The 23,344-nt window shown below is 37.1% G+C and overlaps 1 protein-coding gene and 1 non-coding gene across 2 annotated transcripts in view; one reads left to right on the forward strand and one right to left on the reverse strand.

The window, feature by feature from the left end:
* Nucleotides 1-23,344, forward strand: part of LOC134658794 (basement membrane-specific heparan sulfate proteoglycan core protein-like) — a 91,654-nt gene that overhangs the window by 12,172 nt on the left and 56,138 nt on the right. The window contains exons 2-4 of the mRNA XM_063514447.1: nt 5,218-5,331; nt 7,241-7,326; nt 18,359-18,472. Coding sequence (XP_063370517.1) covers nt 5,218-5,331; nt 7,241-7,326; nt 18,359-18,472 — 314 coding nt within the window. The remainder of the gene's footprint in view (nt 1-5,217; nt 5,332-7,240; nt 7,327-18,358; nt 18,473-23,344) is intronic.
* Trnad-auc (transfer RNA aspartic acid (anticodon AUC)) lies at nt 23,246-23,318 on the reverse strand. The gene has a single exon. It is a non-coding gene; the product is annotated as a tRNA-Asp (tRNA).

Consider the following 23,344-nt stretch of genomic DNA (forward strand, 5'->3'; position numbering starts at 1 on the left):
TTTTAATTTATTTCGACGCCCTTATTCTCTTAACAATAAAGTCGCGTCGATATCATTTTGAACACCTGGCCCGCCGGCCCGCCCTTATTTAACCAGATGGCTGCGAAAGACACATTATTAAAGAATTAATTCATTAAGTTTAATTATGCCCATATTGGGATACCCTCCTCCAATAGGCTACATGATAAATTTTCATTTATGGTATCAATCGATCGGGTTTGTTTTTAGGATCAAATGTCTATATGGGACCCATTGCATTAAAGTAACACAAAAGTCAGAAATTGTGGTCAAAGGCCGACAGTCGCACTTCACTCGCGAAACGCCCTAAACAAAACGAGAAGGGAACGTGACGTCAAGGTCTCTGGGAGCCCATCTTGTAGTATGGACAAAACAAGAAAGTTGCGTTTTTGTCGGTGAAATATTGCGTTTATGTATATAGTTGCTATACAATATGTTTTGGATGAAATTTAAGGAATCGAATGGTACCCTTACTTTTATCGTTTTTGGAAATTAAAAAAAAACTTAAATTTTGAAACTTTCAGGTCCTGTATTTTTGTAATTTTTAATATTTTATTTTAATATCCACATTATTGTGATAAATTGCTTGTTTGCTATCTATTTTAATTTGTATTTGTATTTATTTATTTGCATAATCATGTACATTACATTACACAGATGTTATTTGCAAAGTAAGAGGCACTGATACCCTGGTAGGGCATAGCAAATATCTTACAAACTAACATTAAAATTACATACTAAATTATAAATTATAATTAATCGAAACATTTATATTATAAAATTCAATTATAAGAGTATTAAAATAATTTCACAAAAAAAATACAAAGTCATATACTTATAACTAAGTTGACATGCGCCTTATTACATTACATTTATTTATTTACATTATTCTCTTATTTATTAAAACATGTCAAACGTAATCTAAACCAAGGCTAAACTAAATAACACATGTCGAGCAACATCATTCATAAATTCTTCAATAGAATAGTAGGCTTTCTGGAGAAGGAACGTCTTAAGCTTCTTACAGAACGAAGAACACTTATTTTCCGCCTTTATGTATTCCGGTATTTTATTATAAATTGTAATTGAGATAGTATGGACCGTCTTTAAAGATGTTTAATTTTGATTGAGGGAGTGCTAATTTGTTCTGGCGTCGAGCACTTTTTTCGTATGTGAACATATGCATGTGTTTCCTGACAAATGTTCCTATCTCTAATATATAGATGCATGGTAGAGTCAGTATATTTTGCTGTACAAAATGGTGCCTGCAGCTTGCTGGTAACCGAATATTTACAATAATGCGAATACATTTTTTTTGTACAACAAAAAGTTCGTCAGCATTTACACTGTGGCCCCACAGGATGATTCCGTACCGAAACCAGGAATAGGCATAAGCATGATATGCAGACCGCGCGCATTCAACATTTGTGTTTCTTTTTATTACACAAGTGCATAAATGAACCGGGAAAGTTTCGTTTTTAAAATTTCAATATGTCCCTTCCAAGTTAAGTTTGTGTCAATTTTTAACCCTAAAAGGTTTACTTCGTTTACTTCTTCAATACCATATACCAATAGATTTTGTTATAAAATTCAACATGTTTCATCATCCCTATTGAGCGGGGGATTTAAATCATCTCGAGGCAGAGGTGTAGGGTTGGAGCCGGTGTAGCTTTATTTGACGTTCATAAGCGCATTGTAATATGCATACTTGAATAATAAACTGTCTTTATCTTTCAGTGGTAATGCAATTTAGCGGCTGCAATAATTATATCCAGTAAACTTGTCTTTTAATTGTGAGATTTGCATAAGTTAATGAGATCTACAAGATGGAGTAATTAAAACTTGTTATGATTAATGATTATGCGTTTTTAAATAATATGCTGGTTTGATAGCCTCTTCGAATTTACGGTAAATGATTATTAAAAGGCATTAAAGTGAGTATTAATACGCCCAGTAGCAGCCAGTAACCAAAAAAAGAAATGAAATTAATGCATATTCTTTTTTTTTTGCGTTCCGTACAGTCAACCCTACTGAGTTTTTATTATGGTCTGGCCACGACATAGGTAGTACATAATATATATACCATATTATGTATGTATGTCATGTCATCAAATGCCATTTTATAGTACATATTTCTCAATTCATATTATGATCAGCTTATGTTTGTTTGACTTTTTCATATAGTATTGCCATATCATGAAGAGATCAATTTTATGATCTGCAAACTTAGCGTGGTCTTATTCAAATAAAATTTCCAAAATCGGAAACCTTTTGAAGAATATCAAGTTTTTGTCTATAAAACTAATATTAAATAATAGGAGTAAGAGGAGACGAAACATTGATTTGAAACCACACCATTTGACTAGTATTCTACATCTTATACAAATAAATACCACTGATTATCCGATTTATATTTGACGCTCAAGTACCATAAAACTACCCAATACCCTCCAATCAACTTGAATGAAACAGAATCAACACCTCAGTAAATCAATGCCCAATTATAGCCTCGTGCCGCCCAATGTACATTAGGATGTACACTCAGTTTCGATGGAATGTCAACCTTAATTAAAAACGAAGTAGATAGCATTTCATTCGTCTCGTAAAATTTTCGAACAAATGAAGTTTAACCCAATTGAAAATACAACAAGATTCAAAATTCCTTGGCTATAATTTTGTATGGTGGGCGGCACAAGGATAGGTAAAATCCCATCCAAACAAAATGTGAAATAAAAGAAAAGTGTAAGGGGTATAACTCGTTCTTTAACTAGCTATTCACTTGTCAGCATCCTGTATAATGTTACAAACGTACCGACATACAGTGGATATAGCTACAGTAGGTTAGTAGGTGGATAAGTATAAAAGTTTTACGATTTGGTAGGATCTAGTTTTGTTATAATAATAGATGAAGGATACTTTTATTACAGCATTACTTTTATTTAGTTTCTCTAAATTGGACCTTTAAGGACGACTCACGTTAGACCGGGCCGTGTCCGGGCCGGAGCTTCGTTTTCTATGGAAAGCATCATGTGATCACCAGTCGTCTGTCATAGAAAAGCAAGCGCCGGAAGCTCCGGCCCGGGTACGGCCCGGTCTAACGTGAGTCATCCTGTAACTAGTAAGAGTGATAATAGTTTGAATGGGATTACTCAAAGTGTGCTTAATCTAGAAAAAACTAAGCCTATATTATTTAAGCGTAAGGTCGCCGGTTCGAACACTGTCTCGTACAGCCGCCATCAGATATATCGGAGCGGCGAAGGTGCTCACAAATAATCTGAACACGCCTCGCCTCTAATGTCAAGGCATTAAGTGCGTGTTCAGAGCCGGAAGAAATGCTGAATCGAGAGTCATGGAGAACCAGGGGAGAGGCCTTTGCCCAGCAGTGGGACACACAAATAGGCTAAGAAAAAATAAAATAAAAAAAGCTAGGCCGCTTCGATACATCTGATGCTGATGGCGACTGTACCATTGAGTTGGCCGAGATTTAGGTACGTACTCGTACAAAATATAATTTGATTATAAACCAGACTTATTCCAATAAGATCCAATTTGCCGCCTTGGATGCCAGGTCAGATTCCTAGAATTGTGTTGCTAAGATACAACCGCAAAAAGCGGGAGACGTCAAAATAAAGAAAATTATATGTTCTGTTTCATTATACACTACCAGTGCAGCCTTTACTGCAGCCATGCACATCATTTTTTCTAGGGGCATTGTATAATGGAAAAGGTAAACCTACTGAATTTTGTTCACTATGACCGCATACATTATAGATTGAGCCACAGCGAGTTCTAGTAAAATCAGTACCTAACAGTATGCTTGGATTGGCGAGAGAAAATGTAATTGCTCATCGACATTAAACGATAAATAACATTAAACCCTGGATCTAACATTCGGAGTATTTAATAATTCTCTCTGGTTCTCATATTTACGGTGAAACCTGGGTAAATTGAAATTCAAGGGATGATTAATTTGTTTAATTTGGAAAGATATTTCCACTTAGCAAATAAATCATAGCTGGATTAAAATAAATGTTTAGTTCGTTTACAAAGCTTGAACAACTTAACTAATTTAATTTGTGATAAGTAATTCCTCAAACTATAAAAGACGGCGTATTTTTTATAAATAAATTAGACCAGATTAACGAACGAATTTGCACGCTTCTTCAAGTGAAATGTACGCATCCAAAATTACTGTCCACCTATGTTCATCACTACTTACATTTTTGCAAATTATCATATAATTTTCTTTATCTTTTTTTTTAAGCCTACTTCAACCTGATGGAAAACGGATGCGGCCTCCTAGCCCAAGCTGCCCAAGCTATCCAAGCAGAATATTCTGGATTAAAATCCTTTTAAGGGCATTTATTTGTGTGTTCATCACAGTTATTTGTTTCTGAGGCCCAGATGCCTTGTATATATTAAATTTTTTATCTATATCTATCTATTATGTCGTCTTAGTAATCATAACAGAAGCCTTAACTGAGCTTACTGTGGTGTTAGGTCGATTTGTGTTATATACAGGGTGTTTCCTGTAGGCTGTACTCTTTAAACTGACCAACATTTGTTCAGCAACTTTTGAAAATAACTCATGTTTTGATTTTTATTACACTTAAAGTTTATTCTAAGACGCAATTTATTGCAAATTTTGTTATGTTTAAAGCATGACAAGCAACGTCAACACACTGATGTCAGCGTACATTGAAGGCAATATTTATTTTGTATAAAAAAGAGGAAGTCTAAAGGATTCATAATTTTTAAAAGTTGTTGAACAAATGTTGGTCACTTTAAGGAGTACAGCCTTTAGTTTAATTTATTGCTCCTGTTACAGGAAGCACCCTGTATAAATACAATTGATTTCTAAAATATCGGCCGGGGTAACGAGTTGTAGGTAGTTATTAAATGTTTAAGTAAAATGTACCAATTAACAAGGTTTCACTATATTACTCATAGAATTAACGATTCAAAAGGATTTAATTCAAACTTTGTAACTTTGGAAAGCACGCCATTTTGCATTTACCACGATTTATTTTGTGCTTAGTACAAATCTTCTTTGATCATTTTATGTATAAATGCAAATGTTTAAACTGTTTTGATAATTTGGTTTGACGGGTTTATAAAGGTTATTTCTACCTTGGGTAATTTAATAAACTATTATCTATGAAAAAAAATGTTTTACTATAACACAATTTTTGTTCACAGGCTTGACACCAGAGAAGGCGTGACGTCACACTGGTCGGACCCCGGCACTTTAGGCACCCGGGCGACATTTCGCAGTGATACCAGACCCGCTGTGCTAGTGCTTACTAAACTTAGGTAAGTTCTATACTATGTACTGACGCTATGATGTCTCAAAAGTGATCATGTTTTTTTATTTATTAGTTGTCTCTTTCTCACTCTTCAACTGTCATTAAGCGTAAGCGGAAGCGTAGAATGATCTCATCATCTTCCTTGCGTTGTCCCGGCATTTTGCCACGGCCATGAGAGCCTGTGGTCCGCTTGGCAACTAATCCCAAGAATTGGCGTAGGCACTAGTCTTTACGAAAGCGACTGCCATCTGACCTTCCAAACCAGAGGGTAGGGCCCTTATCGGGATTAGTCCGCGCGGTTTCCTCACGATGTTTTCCTTCACCGAAAAGCGACTGGTTAATATCAAATGATATTTTGTATGTTATGTTCCGAAAAACTCACTGGTACGAGCCGGGGTTGGAACCCACGACCTCCGGATTGAAAGTCGCACGCTCTTACCGCTAGCCCACCAGCGCTCTTAAACGTAGAATGATCTAAATCTGTGAATACGATAGATCTGGAAAACCTGTAAGTACCTTAATTTAGTACCTGGGATGTAAATACATGGCTTAGTGTAAGGCCTGAGTGGACGCTCGAGATGGGCGTGCAGCGGGGCGGGGCGTGCGGCGTGCATGTTAAACAAATGCAAGCGTATAGGAGCGGCCTTAGTGCACGCTGCTCAAATCACTTGTGAGCCCGACGCCACGCTGCACGCCCCGCCGAACGCTCCGCTTCGAGCGTCCACTCCGGCCTTACACTTACACAGCTTTTCGCTTCCAAATGTTACAAAAGCGACCACAGAAAGCTAGTTTATGCTAGAAACCTGACTTTCACACCAACTTTTAATGGTGTCTAAAGATAGCCGATAAAACTTTAGTCCGGTCCTGATGTTTAACTACGAATAGACAAGGGAACTTGGCTTTTTAACTAGTTTTCAAGTTAATTGAAGTTTCCTGCGACTTGGCTTAGGGAATACTTGGTCAAACTACTGGTATTCTTGATCAAAGAGCGATTTCTGAAAGATTATAGAAGAAACATACTGCCGTATTCGAATTTCAAGATATTCACAAGAGACGACACGTACTAGATCCATTCTAGATACGTTATAGTTTAGATTTCAACTAGTTCTCTTTTGCAGCGCTATTCGGGCAACCAATGTCACTTTTACGTTATATAGAATTAGATATCTATTAGATGCGAATTGGATCTCTAAGTCTTATCTTGTGGAAATCGTTCAAGAGTATCTCCAGAATCGCGCAAATGTCAAATTTGACAGGTTAGATCTTAAACATATCGTTATCGTATCTTGATGAAGTCTAAAAGATATCTAATAGATGTCTAGTTCAAAATCCGAATCGGGCCCGTATTCTGAGAGCCTATTTAGGATTGTGAAAGAGACCGATTACGGTATGATTGTGAAAAGTGGTCCTCTATTTTTATCGAACATTTCAATTTTTTTTTTTTCATCCAAACCAAATTATCGTAACTTTATGTATGTATAAAATAGAATTTTTAAGTCTTGTGACCCAAAACCTCCTCAAAACAATCCCAATAACCTAGTTTTAAGTATTACCAAAGAAACCTCTTTGAAAAGACTCTTCAGATATATTACACGTTTACGTTTTACGATGTTCCCGCCAAATGGCAAAACCCACCAGCCTGAGTTAATGTGATTTAGAATGCCGTCACTCGGTGTGATTAATTAAAGAAGATAAGATAAAGATAAAGATATTTTATTGAGTTAATAAAGGTGCTTAAACTACTTACAAAACTTACATTTTTTTATGTGTACAAAACCAACAGGCAAGTTAGTGTCATCTGACCCCCGTACTAGTGTGAACTGTATCACGGTGGGTCAGGATTCACCGTCCTTACATTTCATTTTACGTACGTAGGTACCAATCCATTTATTTTATGCCTTTAATAATTGTTCCAGGCCTGAGGACAGCGGGCAGTATCGGTGTCGAGTTGACTTCATCAAATCGCCCACGAAGAACACACGACTCAACCTTACAGTGCTCAGTAAGTATTATCGCAATAAAGTAAGGGACATTAGGCCCACCCACCCTATCTTCAGTTACCCGTGAACAAGATGCATGTAACTGCGTCGAAATATCGGGAGCTCGAAAACAATACAAAATGCACGCAAGACAGACGCACGAGTGAGCGTAAAAGGGTTCCGTTTTTTTCCTTTTGAGGTACGGAACCCTAAAAATGTATTGGCATGACAAATGCTACGACAAGTCACGTAGGTAACTATGGATATTAAAGTTTGGACCGGCGTTTTCTATCAACTTTTGTAATTATACCAACTCACGCGACTGCCATTCTTCGTTGCAAGTTTCACGCGGGTACATATAATCTTTTGATTTGCCGATATGGAGATAAAAAGAAAATTAGACATGTATAGTTTGTAGCTTTCTAGTAGACCCCGAAGGCTTATCCTATTGTCTATTGTTCAGTAAAACCGCACGTGCTACTTACCTGCAAAAAAGGGTCCTAATTATTCTATTTGGCACCTTAGCGCGGGCTAGTCCAACGCTCAAAAAACCAGTGTAGGTGCGCTCTCCGATAACGCGCCTTTGTTACGCATCTCGATGACACATTTTAGACTGGTTCTGTAGCGTTCAACTCGCCGGCACTCAGTAACCGAAGTACCGATTTTTTATGTAGGTGGTTGTGGCACGTGGCACGAGCGGTTTTTCTTAACAATAGACAATAGGATTAGCCTTTGGGGTCTATTATTAGAAAGCTACAAACTATACCCGTGAGATTATTCTGTTTACATTAACTAGTTTCCAGGGGATTTTTTTCTTGGCATTTGTCTTTGATTGAAACGAGTAAATATTAAATATAAAAACTACTACTATGCTTTAGCTTCTTAGCATGTTGTGCCAAAGATCAAAATTCAATACGCGTACTTATGCCAGACCATGCGACCGCATAACCTCCGGAAATCTGCACCTTACCGAGGTTTGTTGGTTTCCTAGTGTTCCCCAGAAAGGAAATAGGAGCCCTGGATACCTTGAAGCACTAGATACTCGACTCAAGTGCACCCGTATTAAAGTTTAATATAACCTGGCAACTCTTAGCGCAATTCAGCTTCAATGTACGCGTGTACGTTGTAGTACCTACTTACATTCAAACGTGCTTATTTTCTAAAAAGTCTTATGTACGGTTGACGTTAAAAATCAGATCATTTTCAACCTCAATGCAATGAAATAAGATGCAAATGTGCTTAACGTCGACCATAAATGTGTTTTTTTAGTTTTGAATTTTAAATGCATTGGATTAGGGTCGAATTTTGACAAATTTGAGTCCGTTTGAGTAGAATTAGACTGGCGAATAGTACCTTTTTAATAAATGAGGTCTGTTTTTACGGTGACAGTCCTGGTTTATGCGTGGGGTCACTCAAATGGATTGAATACTGTACCTAGTTTATAGGGATGGAATGGTGAGGAATGTCCTTGCTACGGATATATTTGTACCTTTTTTACAGTGCGTTTGTATGTAGTGAGGAAAATGAGGACTACGTTTTTATGGGGCAGAAGTCGTCAACAATACTCACAACAATTTTGCCAGGCCCTCACAGGGCCCATGTGAACCTATTTAGAATTTATCCTCCATCATGATTACAACCATGGTATTAACCATGGATGTAATAAATAAATATGAATATAACAGTAGATTTTGTTTTGTTTCTTAGAGCATTTAAGGCTCCGTCACACAGGCGCATTTTGCGGGCGGCGCGTGAGCGGGGCGGCCGTTTTTTTAACAAGCTTTTATTAGATCGACCTGTATTAACAAGCTTTTATTAGGTCGACCTGTATGTAACTAACTATGTAATGGAATCTAAGGTAAATAATTTAACCATCTTCCAAGGATCGTAGCGTCATGAAAATTGGCAGCTGTATGTAGTTCTGATGACAATACAATAATATAGGTACCTACTGTCGAACTGATCTGATGATGTGAGACAGGAGGTGGCCATAGGAACTCTGTGATGAAACAACGCAACCTAATTGTGTTAGGGGTTTTTAGAATTGTCTCGATGAGTATTAGTTGTCTGTCGTAAGAAAAGTACAGTCAGCGATAAAAGCTTGTACCAAAAATGAAATTTTTGCCAAAAACTTATTACATATAAAACGCTCACGCCCGGCCCGGGCAACGCGTCTGTGTGACGGAACCTTTAATAACCGGAGTCCCCTTTAAGAGCTTATCCTTCTGCCGAAAACCTTGCACAATTGTGCATACTTTTGTATGTACTGATTTATCTGACATGGCTATTTGTACGTTACTAGGGTTTGCACGACGGATCCGAAATGTATGGGAAGATCCGCGGATCCGGATCCAGATCCGGATAATTGCATACATTTCGGATCCGGATTGCAAACCCTATACGTTACGTACAAATAGCTATACTTTTGACGTGCCCCTTTCCCGCAAAAATCGGCAGACCGTTCTGTACAGAAAAGGCCAGACAGACAATTTTGTTTGAACATGCACGATACAAAACAATTGCAAAACGATTTAAATTTCTGCGAACTGAATCTATCTATCTAATCTATCTAATCTAATACCTTTAAACGAGCAATTCTTGTTTATTTATTTATTTATTTATTTATTTATATATATATATATATTTCGGGGATCTCGGAAACGGCTCTAACGATTTCGATGAAATTTGCTATACGGGGGTTTTTGGGGGCGAAAAATCGATCTAGCTAGGTCTTATCTCTGGGAAAACGCGCATTTTCGAGTTTTTATATGTTCGCTCGGTCACCCAGATATTAAGTATTATAAGTACCATAGCTAGGACCGCGAGCAAGTTTATAAGCCTCATTTGTCTCGTAGGGTCACAGACTTAAATTTTTGATCCACCTAAGGTTCAAGCTAATTTGGTTGTCAATACTAACTGTCCAATGTAAAGTAAACCCTAAATGGCTCAATTTTTTTTTTAATTCCGTGACTGTACTTAAAGTGTCATTCTATGGAACTTGCTAACTATGTAAACAAACCGCCATATTAAAATTGTCTCTGAATGTCAATTTACTAGTGACTTTTGTTTACATAGTTAGCAAGTTCCATAGAATAACACTTTAGGTATATTTTTACAAATTTAGTCAAGAAAGTTTATACGAGTACGTAAGACTGCCAAGTTTAGTTTCCTAAACCCATTCATCGCTAAGTTTATTAACCCTATCTACAAAGTAAATTCCCCCTAACAACCCCTACTTTCCACCCTTGTCCGATAGCATCTAATAGGTTGAATAAATCTCCAAGCTCAAGGTCAAATGAAAGGAAATGGAAGAAACGAAGGCGAAAAACGATAAGATCCTGATTTTCTTGAATGAGGATTCGTTTTTATTAGGGTTCCGTACCCAAAGGGTAAAAACGGGACCCTATTACTAAGACTCCGCTGTCCGTCCGTCTGTCACCAGGCTGTATCTCACGAACCGTGATAGCTAGACAGTTGAAATTTTCACAGATGATGTATTTCTGTTGCCGCTATAACAACAAATACTAAAAACAGAATAAAATAAAGATTTAAGTGGGGCTCCCATACAACAAACGTGATTTTTGACCGAAGTTAAGCAACGTCGGGCGGGGTCAGTACTTGGACGGGTGACCGTTTTTTTGCTTGTTTTGCTCTATTTTTTGTTGATGGTGCGGAACCCTCCGTGCGCGAGTCCGACTCGCACTTGGCCGGTTTTATTTTTAATATGTAAGATAAATTGTGCTGTCTGAGAGAATTTCAGTCTATTAATACAGTAATAGTAATTTTATACATTTCTGGTAGTTGTGATTTTTTGCAGACTTGTTTATGATGATGGCCCAATGAATAATCCAATGTTTGTGACGTAGAGCGCAGTACGCAACTTTGTCAAAAATCGAAAAGACAGCGAAAATTTCGGTTTTTTTTTTAGTTTGGCGATTATAACCCTAAAGAATTGGTTCTTGATAGTCTAATAAATAATAAAATTAAACAAATTAAAACTAACAAAAATAAATTAAACTAAGAACTAAACAAAATAAAATAGATTAGAATTGTCTCTGTATATCTAATAGTTTCCGAGATAAAGCCTTTCAAAATGTATAGTTTTTTCGGTAATTTTCGTATTTTCAGGCGACATAGTTACTGTATTAAGTATAATATTTTATAAATATTTTTATCCATATATTTAACCTGTTAGCCCACCTAGGATAGGATAGGTGGGCTAACATAGCCACCAAGTGGATGCCGACGAAGAAGCGTGGGCGGGGCAGGCCAAGGCAGAGATGGCGGGACGACTTTGACGCCTTCCTTAACAACTGGCCGGAAGAAGCGCTGAATCGGGAGTCGTGGAGAACCAGGGGAGAGGCCTTTGCCCAGCAGTGGGACACACAAATAGGCTAAGAAAAAAAAATTAAACTGTAACATCATAAATAAATAAAAAATATATAGAGTGATGGAAACTATGATGTCATTAAAAATACTAGGTTACCATCTTACGAATCGTGATATTTGTTGATATATACGACATTTATGGGACTTAGTAAATTTTTGTAAAAATGTCCTATAATATTTATTTATTAACGTATGATGGGCAACTTTTACGGACAAGTCCAGGTTCTTTTTACTTGATTTCTACTTCAATCTAACGACTTCAATCTTCGATTGCAGAGCTCAAACTGGCTATTGGAAATACTGAGCTGTATAGTTTCCATTGTTGACATTTCGCGCTAGGAGCGTGCGCCAGTAACGCCGCGCCGCCGAGCGAGGGATTGGAAAAGCTAACAGAGATATTACTTCTATTGTACACTTTGGACAATATAATATTTTACAAATATAGTAACTAAGTAAGTACTATTTAGCACAAAAATTAACAAAATATAATAACAAAGCTTCATTAAGACGAACAGAACATTGTGCTAAAAGGTCCTCACTCACAGCTCTATAGTTATACTAAAGATGAATAGATTGTATTGACATTGAGAGTCAATGCCTTTTTACTTTCTCAAGACGGTATTTTTCTCTTGATTTTGTACGTATCTATCTTGATTATGTTCGACGTATGTATTGTATTGTAGCTTATTGTGGGTACGTACTAGACGACGATGTATATAATTTGTAGTTATATACAGATATTTATATTCATAGAAAACATACATAACTCAGGATCAAAATAATATTTGTGATAAACACACAAATAAATGCCTTCGTAGCCAGAGTCACTACCGATCAAGCCAACAGGCCGTCAAAACTCTTTTCACCTCAGCAGCTCGAACAAGGGTACTTTGCTACTTAAAAACAGTGAGCAAAATCGCATTTTGCTCACTGAGTGAGACAAAATGAGCAAAATGCGATTTTGCTCACTCAGTGAGCAAAATACGATTTTGCTCACTGTTTTTAAGTAGCAAAGTACCCTTGTTCGAGCTGCTAAGGTGAAAATTTAATTGTTGGTATATCTTAAGAAAACATGAGTGAATAGAGGTAAGTGATGAAGAAGGAATACATTTTTCGGGTTCTCTAATATGTTCTCACTGCTGAGGTGAAAAATGTTGTGTACTACACGAGATCAAAGTTATTTACATCTCGTGCGCTTTTGAGTCCCTTACTACGCTCAAGATTCTAAATTAGATTCACTCGCTACGCTCGTGAATCTATTATAGAATCTTTCGCTTGCACGGGACTCAAAATAAGCACTCGAAGAAATATCAAACTTTGATCTCTTGTTGTACAAATAACTATTGTCGTCGACTCTTTACAAAAATACACCTTTATCTTTTGGATAATACAGACATTTCAAGTCCGTCATTCTATCCTTGCTTATTTAAGTTCAGAGCAAACTAATTGATGTTACCACTTTACAGTTAATAAATGGAACGGGTAAGAAAACAGTTGATAATTGGTTCCATGCAGGGAGTCTACCGCGAAAAACGAAGTTCGCAAATTGCGGGCATTTTTCTCTGTCACTCTAATTATGCATTCATTGGAGTAAAAGAGAAAGATCCGCGCAATTTGCGAATTTCGGTTTTCGCGGTAGCCCCTCTGATAACAGGAATGGTTAGTATTTCAGACGCCATTTTGCGGAAGTTTCTTTTACAAACATATTTTGCGGCTTCCATAAATGAAGATTGTGAAATCTTTAAAAAGACAGTACTTAATTAAAATAAAAGTTATACTTACCTAACTCAACTAGAATCCAATTGGAACCGGATTTTGAGCCGCATCCGAAACCAACTTCGGTTTTGCTTTAGTTTCGGCCGAAACCAAATCTTCGGGCGAAACATGAGTTTTATGCCGAAGTGCCGAAATCGAAACCGTAACTTCGGTTAAGCAAGATATTCTATATTATTTTTAAATAAGTAAGGTGATTTATAATAGCTCGTCCATCCTGGTATTTTTATTTCCTGAAAATGTTCGCGCCAAAAAGGCAGCCGCCATTTTTGTGACATCATAATTGCAGTGCCGATGACAAGGCATCAGTATAATTTTCACTTTAATTCGGCAAAGGCATAAGTTGTTTTAATTTATTGTTTTTTTGTGTCTTTTTGTACCATACGTATATATGAATAAATTTGTTTCCTACTTCATTGAAAGCTGATATTCAATATTCGGAGCAAGTATCACGTTCCTACTCAAATAAGCGCCCATTACTAACTTGCCTCGAAGACTTACAACTAAGCAAGCAAGTCTAGTCTTCGCTCTATCTACCGTGGAAACTCTATTGTTCGCGTTGAGATTGGCAAGAAGTTCGTCTTATTGTTTAGCGTAGACTACCACTTCTAGAAGCGTTATCTGAGGCTTAGATGCTCTTTTTGCAAGCTCTTTAGCCTATTTGTTTGTTTGGGTTATATCTTGCAAACTGAATTAGACCCACTTGACCCACTTCCCTTTATTCGATTGAGCTGAAACTTCATATGCATACCTAATGTGTAAGCAGAGTAACAATGCAATATTATGGTGACCGTAGGAACTCTGTGATAAAACAATAACGCAACCTTATTGTGTCTGGGTTTTATAGAATTGTCTCGATGACTACTATATGCCTGTTGAAAGAAAAGTATAGGTTGTATAGTTGGTCAAACCAATTTGTCAGTAAATAAGAACAAAAAACTATACTCATCCTTATCTTTTGGGTGCTAGTACTAGTGTAAGACAAATATAGTATGATTCTCTCTGTCTATATTTGAAATGACACAGTCCTTTGACAAACTATAGAAGCATTCTCATTGGTCTCTATGTCTAGTGACCGTGATCTATTTCTATGCACCATCTACGTATAAGTGATCAGTGGTAAGTAGTGCGGTATCTAAGACGTACTGTGCATGCTTGTGGTAATTAATACTTGCTTGAGGCTACCCAAGCGAGAGTTCTAGGATAAGGGGTGTGTTTTAACCAGACTGTGACTTCAAGAATTACGTGTTTCCAATCCGTCCCCGTTGTATCTTCTTTTTTAGGGATCCGTACCTCAAAGGAAAAAACGGAACCCTTATAGGATCACTCGTGCGTCTGTCTGTCTGTCTGTCTGTCCAACCTCCCCCCTTTATCACCGAAACTACTGCGTCTAAAATTTTGAAAAAAATACACAACATAGTTCTTTGCCTATAGATGACAGGAAAACCTATTAGAAATGTGCAGTCAAGCGTGAGTCGGACTTAATGTACGGAACCCTTGGAATGCGAGTCCGACTCGCACTTGGCCGGTTTTTTTTTATGAGGGTACCTAAGTTAGAAAGGTAGTTGGTTCCAGTCCATTCCATTGTCAGGTCAGAATGACGATAACAGGATACAGAAGGACGAATAGAAAATCTCCGAATTTTTGAAGTCTGTTAAAAAAAACAATAAGGACCTTCAAATAATGACAAGAATCAAGAGCCCGCTTTGTCGCAAAATAAATTTTAGATTACAAAACCGATTTTAGATTAACAAAGAAGATTGAACAGATGGTATCTGAGAAAATATGGACGAAGAAAACAGCTATTAGAGTAAAATTTAATGACAGATTCCTATAAAAATCTCTCTGCACATTATCTTACGGGTTTAAAAAAAAAAAACAAATTTTAATATAAAAGATGACCCACGTGGCCAAACAGGTCGTTAAGTAGCTATTAAGCATATAAAGTGTACAAAGTAACCTGCATTGTTAAGTTATTCTCTTAACAATAACACTGTGTTCAGTTCATTTTGGACACCCCGCCCGCTTAGCAACTATTTATGTGAGGGGGCAGGTGATGGAGCCTCACTTGGGATGGTGGAAATGAAAGGCAGGATCCAGGACGACGGTGGGTATTTATTAATTTAAATAAGAAGCCACCTGTAACAATATAGGTCAAGTGTTAACTAAATAACAGATATGTATGAAAACACTTTCGTAAATTACTTAGAAGGTTAGAAGTTACTATAAACTTACAATATGTGCCTTGATGATGATGTAGATATCTGGAGGTGCGCAGGGCCACTAAACGAGCACTATAGCACTGCACAGCACTTAATCTATCTATCTAATCTAATACCTTTAAACGAGCAATTCTTGTTTATTTATATATATATTTCGGGGATCTCGGAAATGGCTCTAACGATTTCGATGAAATTTGCTATATGGGGGTTTTCGGGGGCGAAAAATCGATCTAGCTAGGTCTTATCTCTGGGAAAACGCGCATTTTCGAGTTTTTATGTTTTCCGAGCGAAGCTCGGTCACCCAGATATTAATATATTATGTTTGACTTAAATATTATATTAACAATTAGTAGATGAGTTGCTTTTGGCTGTATTTAGGAACTTAGGAAGTACAGTCTATTAGAATAAAAATATATATGTTTATCGATCGAAGTTTTGGATCGAACTGAAAATAAAAATCATGGAAGGGAATTTGAAGAAGGATTTCAATTTAAAAAGGGAATTTAGAATTTGGATTAGCCAGTAACAATAGAACAGGTGGTAGTGTAACGTTTCGGTACACGCACCGTTACAATTTATGTCTGTTCATTTCACAATTAGGCTGTCGATTACTGTAACGGCTCTGTTTTTCGTGTGCCATTTTCCTAAAGAGTAACAGAAGCCGTTGGGCCAAATTACTATTCCTGTAAGGGTCTCTGTCAAGTTTACGAAGGCATTTTTCTCCCTAGAATGCCTGGAGTGCTATTACAGTGGATTACCGAGTTGGGGGCTCAGCCAACTAGGGCCCGTTTCTCAAAAGCTTGTAACTTGTAATACAAGTGGAAGTCCCTTTCTAACAAAAGCTGTCAAAAGTGACATCCGCTTGTATTACTGGTTTATATGGCAACAACATAAGCCATTTAAAGAGACAATTTGGTGTTTATTATATTTTACCGATACCTCTAAAGCTTCTACCTTTTTGCACGTAAGTGTTGAAGGTACTATTCGTCTTTGATATTTTCGACGTGTATAATGAAAGATACACCAATAGGTTTTAATTTAATTAACAAATTAAAACTATGTTTATTTGTGCCATTTTCAACCAAAAGGGTACTTGAAGTCGGTTGTCAGTAAGGTGCTATTTCTATAAACCTTTAATTTGAAATCAACCTTATCGACAACCAACAATGTGGTAGATACCTTTTAGGTGATAAACGTTAAATTTTTTTTAGTCACGGGCGGTATGGCGTCATTTTATTTATTTATTTTTTATGACTCTTGTATAAGGTAAATAAGGTTTGTTGCTAGTGTTTAAAAACTGAAATAATTACTTATTTTACAGAATGTAAGGTAAACGTACTAGTGCTCGAAATGCTAATGCTCAATAGATGACACCTCTATAGTTTCAAGATGGCATTTACTGGGACCGCGTCGAGCACCAGTACGTTTACCTTACTGTCTTATTATTGGTTTCACGTCCATTATATTTGTGTTTATAACACTTTTTCTGCACTTATCTATCTAATAAATACAGATTTGAAACAGAACATAGTTAATATTGTCAAAGTGCTTGAAATTTCGTTATATTGGTTTGAGCCTCAGACTTGCTTACGTAAGACAACAGGAATATGTCCTGGAAATCTGTTTTGAGGTTATCCGATACGGTTACGCGCTTCCAATTTGGGATATTTCAGGCCAAATTGTGGCTTGAAGAGCTTTAGCGGTGACTGGTCTATAAATTAGGGCGTCGGTGGCTGGCTCCAGTAAAGTAATCCAATTTACTAAACATTTTGTCATGTCTGTGCCAGCGAGATAGAATGGTCAAGAACGAAAATGTTTATAATTAAAGTATTATTTTTTTTGTGTAGAAATTTCTTTATTTTCAAAATATAATCATTTAAGACTTAAAATAAAAACTTATAAATAAATAAATTGACCTAAAAAGTCGCTCGGTAGCGTAGTAGAAAGCTGGCTGCATTGCCCCGCTGGATGGCAATTCTGATCCGCTGGGCAAAATATTGGCCAGCCCTCTGGTCACCAGAAGCCTCTATAAGGCGCTTTGACAGCTCCTCATAGAGCTACGCGCGCTAGGTCCCCACGGCCCCAGGGTTTCCATCCCAAACGCCGCAAATATGTGGCTACTACCTAGTGTCGCATATTTGCGACGTCTGAGGCTTTCGGCAGAGTATGCAGCCGCACCAGCGCCAACTTGTACTAGGTATTTGAACTGAATACAGTATTTTGTTGTGTCAAACTAACCACAAATTTGTTTAATAGGCCTCACGCTGCAGTGTGTTGACCACAAATTGATACAACACTTAAAATTTATTAATTTCGTCACGTTTCATTTTGGTGACCATTGCTTTAGTAAACTAAACTATATTATGTCGAATATGTGCGTAAAGTAAACGAATACCCGCAGTATTTTATTTACAGTTTCGAATCGGTCATTTGGTTATTAGTATTACGCATACATTTTCCGTACATGTATTGGCGTGAGCGAGACGCACGGGTGAATGGTTATATCATTTAGATACCTATAGTGTTGATATTCTTTAAGGTTCCGTCACACAGGCGCGTTTTCCGGGCGGTGCGTGAGCGTTTTATTGTGAGACGGAACCTTTAATGTTTGAATTAAGCCTTCGTAACACACCTTTCTTGTGGATACTGACGCTATCTTCATTTGTTTCAGTACCTCCAGAGCGGCTGATAATCCTCAACCAAGAGGGAAATGAGGTCCAGGGAGGTATACTCGGGCCCTACGATGAAGGGGCAGAGGTCAATTTGACCTGCGTTGCTGTTGGGGGTAAGCTACTTCTATTCTTAACATAAAATTACCACTATAAAAATGGCCGCTTTAAAATTTATTTGTTTATGGTTTGATTGCATTTAAGGAGATGCATTGAAATTTGAAAAACAATACGATTTTCAAGCACTCAAGCTCTATGTATATGTCGTAGTCAGATCGTATAATCCGCCGTATTACATTACGGCTAGCCGTTTTACAAAACGGGCGTTTTGAAATGCGGGGATTCGACGATTAGCCGGATTGTCATTGCGATACGTTCTTCAATAAGGCGGCCTACGTTTAGCCGCATCGTATGTACTATTTAAATTGTAGAGTGACCAGTTCTTTCGGTCGCCTACGTAACCGGAGTTTGACAATGTTTGCAATTTAATTTATTTTTACCATGGTCCCACCGCACTACATGTGTTTCTTTTCCAAAACATTTCCTTCACAACTTAAATAGACGGAGCCCCGCAAGCGGGGCTCCTATTTCTGGGCGGTTTGCCCTTCGGGCATCTGAAGCTACCTAACGAACCTAACCTACTTACCTACTTACGCTTTTTTCCCTAAAGTGTAATATTTTCACGGACGTCTTACTAAATCAATACCTATTGATTTAGTAAGACGTCCGTGAAAATATTACACTTAGGTAGGTAGGTTAGGTTCGTTAGGTAGCTTCAGATTCCCGAAGGGCAAACCGCTCAAAAATAGGAGCCCCGCGAAGCGGGGCTCCGTCTAGTTAAATTGCGAAGGAAATGTTTTTTGAAAAGAAACAGTCCGACGAACTCCAGATTTGATGGACACCCCAGCGTTTTTCATAGTTTGTTGTTGTTATGTCAGGCAGCGCCACGAGTGTTAAAAATGGGAACTAAAAACTGTCAAAGCGGCGGCTAATGACTTGCTGTATTACATTACGGCTAGCCGTGTTGAAGAACGTATGGCGCCGAATACATTCCGGCGGATTTTCATTCAGCCGCATTCAATCCGGCTAATCGTCGAACCGCCGCATTTCAAAACGCCCCTGTTTTGTAAAACGGCTAGCCGTAATGTAATACGGCAGATTATACTATCCGACTGCGACATATAAAAGAGAATTATAACACATTTTTTTTAAATATCGCGTTGTGTTTTTTTTTTCGGGGTATCTGGTAGCCGAAATACCTACAATTGTTCAAAATTATAAAATAATAGAAAAATACAAAGTTATGTCCTTGTTCCCTTTCTTACTACATAGTAATTTAACGGTTAAATATTATTTTGCTCTCAATTTTATAAATTATTAGTTAATATTCTTAGTGTAAACTAAAAATAAACTTAAATGTAAAAAAAATAATAATTTAGTTGTACATAATGTGAACTGGCGGTTATAAACTTATAACTTTTAAAATTACACATCATTATTGTATAATGCCGAATACTATTTTCCATTGCTTGGCTATTAGTTTATTCAACATTAATTTCTACAAATATAGTGTGTATTTTACGTTCCATTTTACACTGCATAAAATTCCAACTTTTTCCGAACACACCCGTACACAGTATTCAGATTTTACAATTTGATCTTGTTACGATGCGACCTTGTCAATCGCTCACGCTGATTTGTGCTCGTGTATTTCAGTAGGAGTCATGTCTTTAGTCACTTTAGGCACTCTCCAGTTACATCTAATCTAATGCCTTTAAACGAGCAATTCTTGTTTATTTATTTATTTATATAGGTATATATATATTTCAGGGATCTCGGAAACGGCTCTAACGATTTCGATGAAATTTGCTATATGGGGGTTTTTGGGGGCGAAAAATCGATCTAGCTAGGTCTTATCTCTGGGAAAACGCGCATTCTCGAGTTTTTTTAATTTTTCACCTAGATATTTCTAGTTAAAATGTCACGGCCACGATGACAGACGATAAATTCGCGGCGAGAGGAATGGGGACAGTTCTGCATACAAACGTGGTCCCCATTTTCCTCTCTGGATATTGACATTATGGAATATATTTTACATAATTTGATGTACATTAACCATAGCTATGCCCCTACAGACTTTTTTCGAATTTTTGATTACTGTAAAAATTAGAATCGAACAACAGATTTCATACAAAATAAATGTTCCTAACTCTTTAATAATTAAAAATTCGAAAAAAATAGATAGAATATATAGATAGTAGAGGCAAAGTTGTGGTTGATATACAACAGATTGTGTCAAAATATTTTTAATAATGTTACTATCCAGAGGGAAATGAGGTAGACGACGTTTGTATGAAAAGGCGATTTCAGGTCCTCCACTATCGTCTTAATTGTATAGGAATCGACATTTCCCATTTCAAAAGCTCAAGGCCGTATCATAACAAAATCAAATTATAAAATCAGAATGCGTCCCCGTTTTATTTGATGCGGGTCGCAAACCCTTTTGTTCACTTCTTCCGCTTGTTGTTTTACCATTTCCGGTAACATTTTACAGTTTTTTGTGCAATTTTACCGCTTTGTCACGGCGACCTTTTGCGCTTTAGGGAGAAAAATAGCGCTTTTTGCCCGGCGTTGAATGAAGTTTGTTGTAGCTTTATGTATTGTGAAATTTTCTTTATTGGACTATTCTTTGTAGTACATTAGATAATAATGCAGGGTATGTACATGGAGAATAAAGAACAGTGCACAGCCATTGTTTTATAATTATCTTCTTTGTGGAATTAAGATAAGATAAAAAGATAAAAGATAGTTTATTCAAGTAGCTTATGAACGTCAAATAAAGCTAGGTAGACCGGCTCCAACCCTACACCTCTGCCCCGAGAAGATTTAAATCCCCCCTCAATTGGAGGAGGGTATCCCAATATGGGACCGGCAACAAACTCGGCGGGACACATCTTAAAAAAAAAATTACATCTTATTATATAAGGAATTTAATTAATGAAATTTTTCGGTAGTTGGCTATAGAAAAACTCAATGACATTACATGTAACAGTTTTTCGATCAGGTCACGTGTCCGACTTACGGTCACGTCATCTCTCGCGAGTTTAACATTTTTTTCCCACCTCAAAAAGTGCACAGCGCCGCTAAAGAAGTTTTCACTTCAAAAATATTCTCGAGACGACTTTTTCATTTTGAAATTCAACCAGAAATCCAGATGTCCAGATCAACCGTAAAATCTTTTTGCCTATTCTAGTTTAGTCTTTGTGTACAGCCATGTACAGCGGCGGTATCATGGTTGCATTTTTATCACTTGTCATGTCATGTGTCACTTTAGCACTTTGTTTAGTCTGTGCGGAAAGAGAAGAGTCGTGGAATGTATGGGGCCCAATACATTCCACGACTCTTCTCTTTCCGAACAGTCTCTACATACTTGCACAGAATAAATAATACCTAGTACTAGGTACAGAAGATTCACTCTGTAACAAATCGCGTCTATTACGACAGATGTGACCGCCAGGTGGCGCAAGCGCGAGCAGGCGTCCGTTCCGTAGCGGTACTACTATGGCTAGACACCTATTAAATTGGTGTGGGCCACAGGTACTTGTAGCGACGCGACGAAATCGCGGAGTGAGCCACACCTGATACTTGTAAGAATGTGACAGAAATGATGTCAGATGCTAAAACATCGACTATCTTAGCCCTACAGGGTATCGTAGTATTATGCCTAGCTAACTTACAACAGGATACTCGTACGCAAAGTGAAGTGTTTGCTTGAAACCTTTGTTCCTATGATGATGATACCTGAAGCCTTAAGGCTAGGCTTTGCATAGGAGACCTATGAGAGAAACAAAGGCTTATAGTTATATGTATATGTTAACAACTGCAATAGGAAACGTAGAGTTACATTCAGCTTTCACTAAAAGTATACACTTATACAGTAACAAAATATTTTGATTAGTGCAAGATTTGACCCGAATATATACAGGATGTTACCTGTAACACGAGCAAATAATTAAAACATATATTATACTCCTCAAACTATAAAACTTTCGTTAAACAACCTTTAAAAATTATGAATCCTTTAGACTTCCACTTTTTCATACAAATTAATTATTGCCTTCAATGTACGCTGACTGACATCAGTGTGTTTGACGTTGCTTGTCACGCTTTAAACATAACAAAATTTGCAATACATTGCGTCTTAGAATAAAATTTAAAGTGTAATAAAAATCAAAACCTAAGTTATTTTTAAAAGTAGCTGAACAAATGTTGGTCAGTTTGAGTACAGCCTAGTTTAATTTATTGCTCTTGTTACAGGAAACATCCTGTATACAAACGTTGCAAGCTAAATTAAAACTTGTAAAATGGTAGAGGCTCAATAATGTTTCAGGAAAATTGCTGAAAGTTCAAACTATAGGTTACCAAACTAGTGCAAACCTCAGGCAAATGGATTGGCCACAGTAGCGTTCTCAGGGGATAACGTTAGATTTGCTCGGTCGGTAAACAAGGCGAGATTGCTTTTTGTCTTATTTCTGTATCGCTTTTTAGGAATCAAACTCAATTTGGCATCGGTTATTAGAAAAAAGTTTAATTTCGGTGGAATACCATGCAGACTTGTTAACATTGATGTACACATTTTTTTTGATAGATAGAATAAGTGCATTTCGAATATATCGCTCACTTAGCTACTTTTTTTAATCTAGATATTTCAAAAAAGCCTTAGCTACTTAAATATAAAGGACTATACAGGATGTCAGAAAATTTTCTTTGTATTTTATCTAATATTTGTTTTCTTCAATCTTAATTTTTTTTAAATTTTAACTAACAGAAACGTCTGCCAACGATAGCGATGCTATAGCTTAGAATAAATTTAAAAGTGGAAAAATTTGTGTCTTGGGTGAGACTTGAACTCACGGCCTCTGGATCGATACTCCAGCGCTCTGCCATCTGAGCCACCAAGACCTCATCCATAGCCAGCAAAAAAAAAT

This window comes from Cydia amplana, chromosome 23 (assembly GCF_948474715.1).
Source record: "Cydia amplana chromosome 23, ilCydAmpl1.1, whole genome shotgun sequence".
Taxonomy (NCBI): domain Eukaryota; kingdom Metazoa; phylum Arthropoda; class Insecta; order Lepidoptera; family Tortricidae; genus Cydia; species Cydia amplana.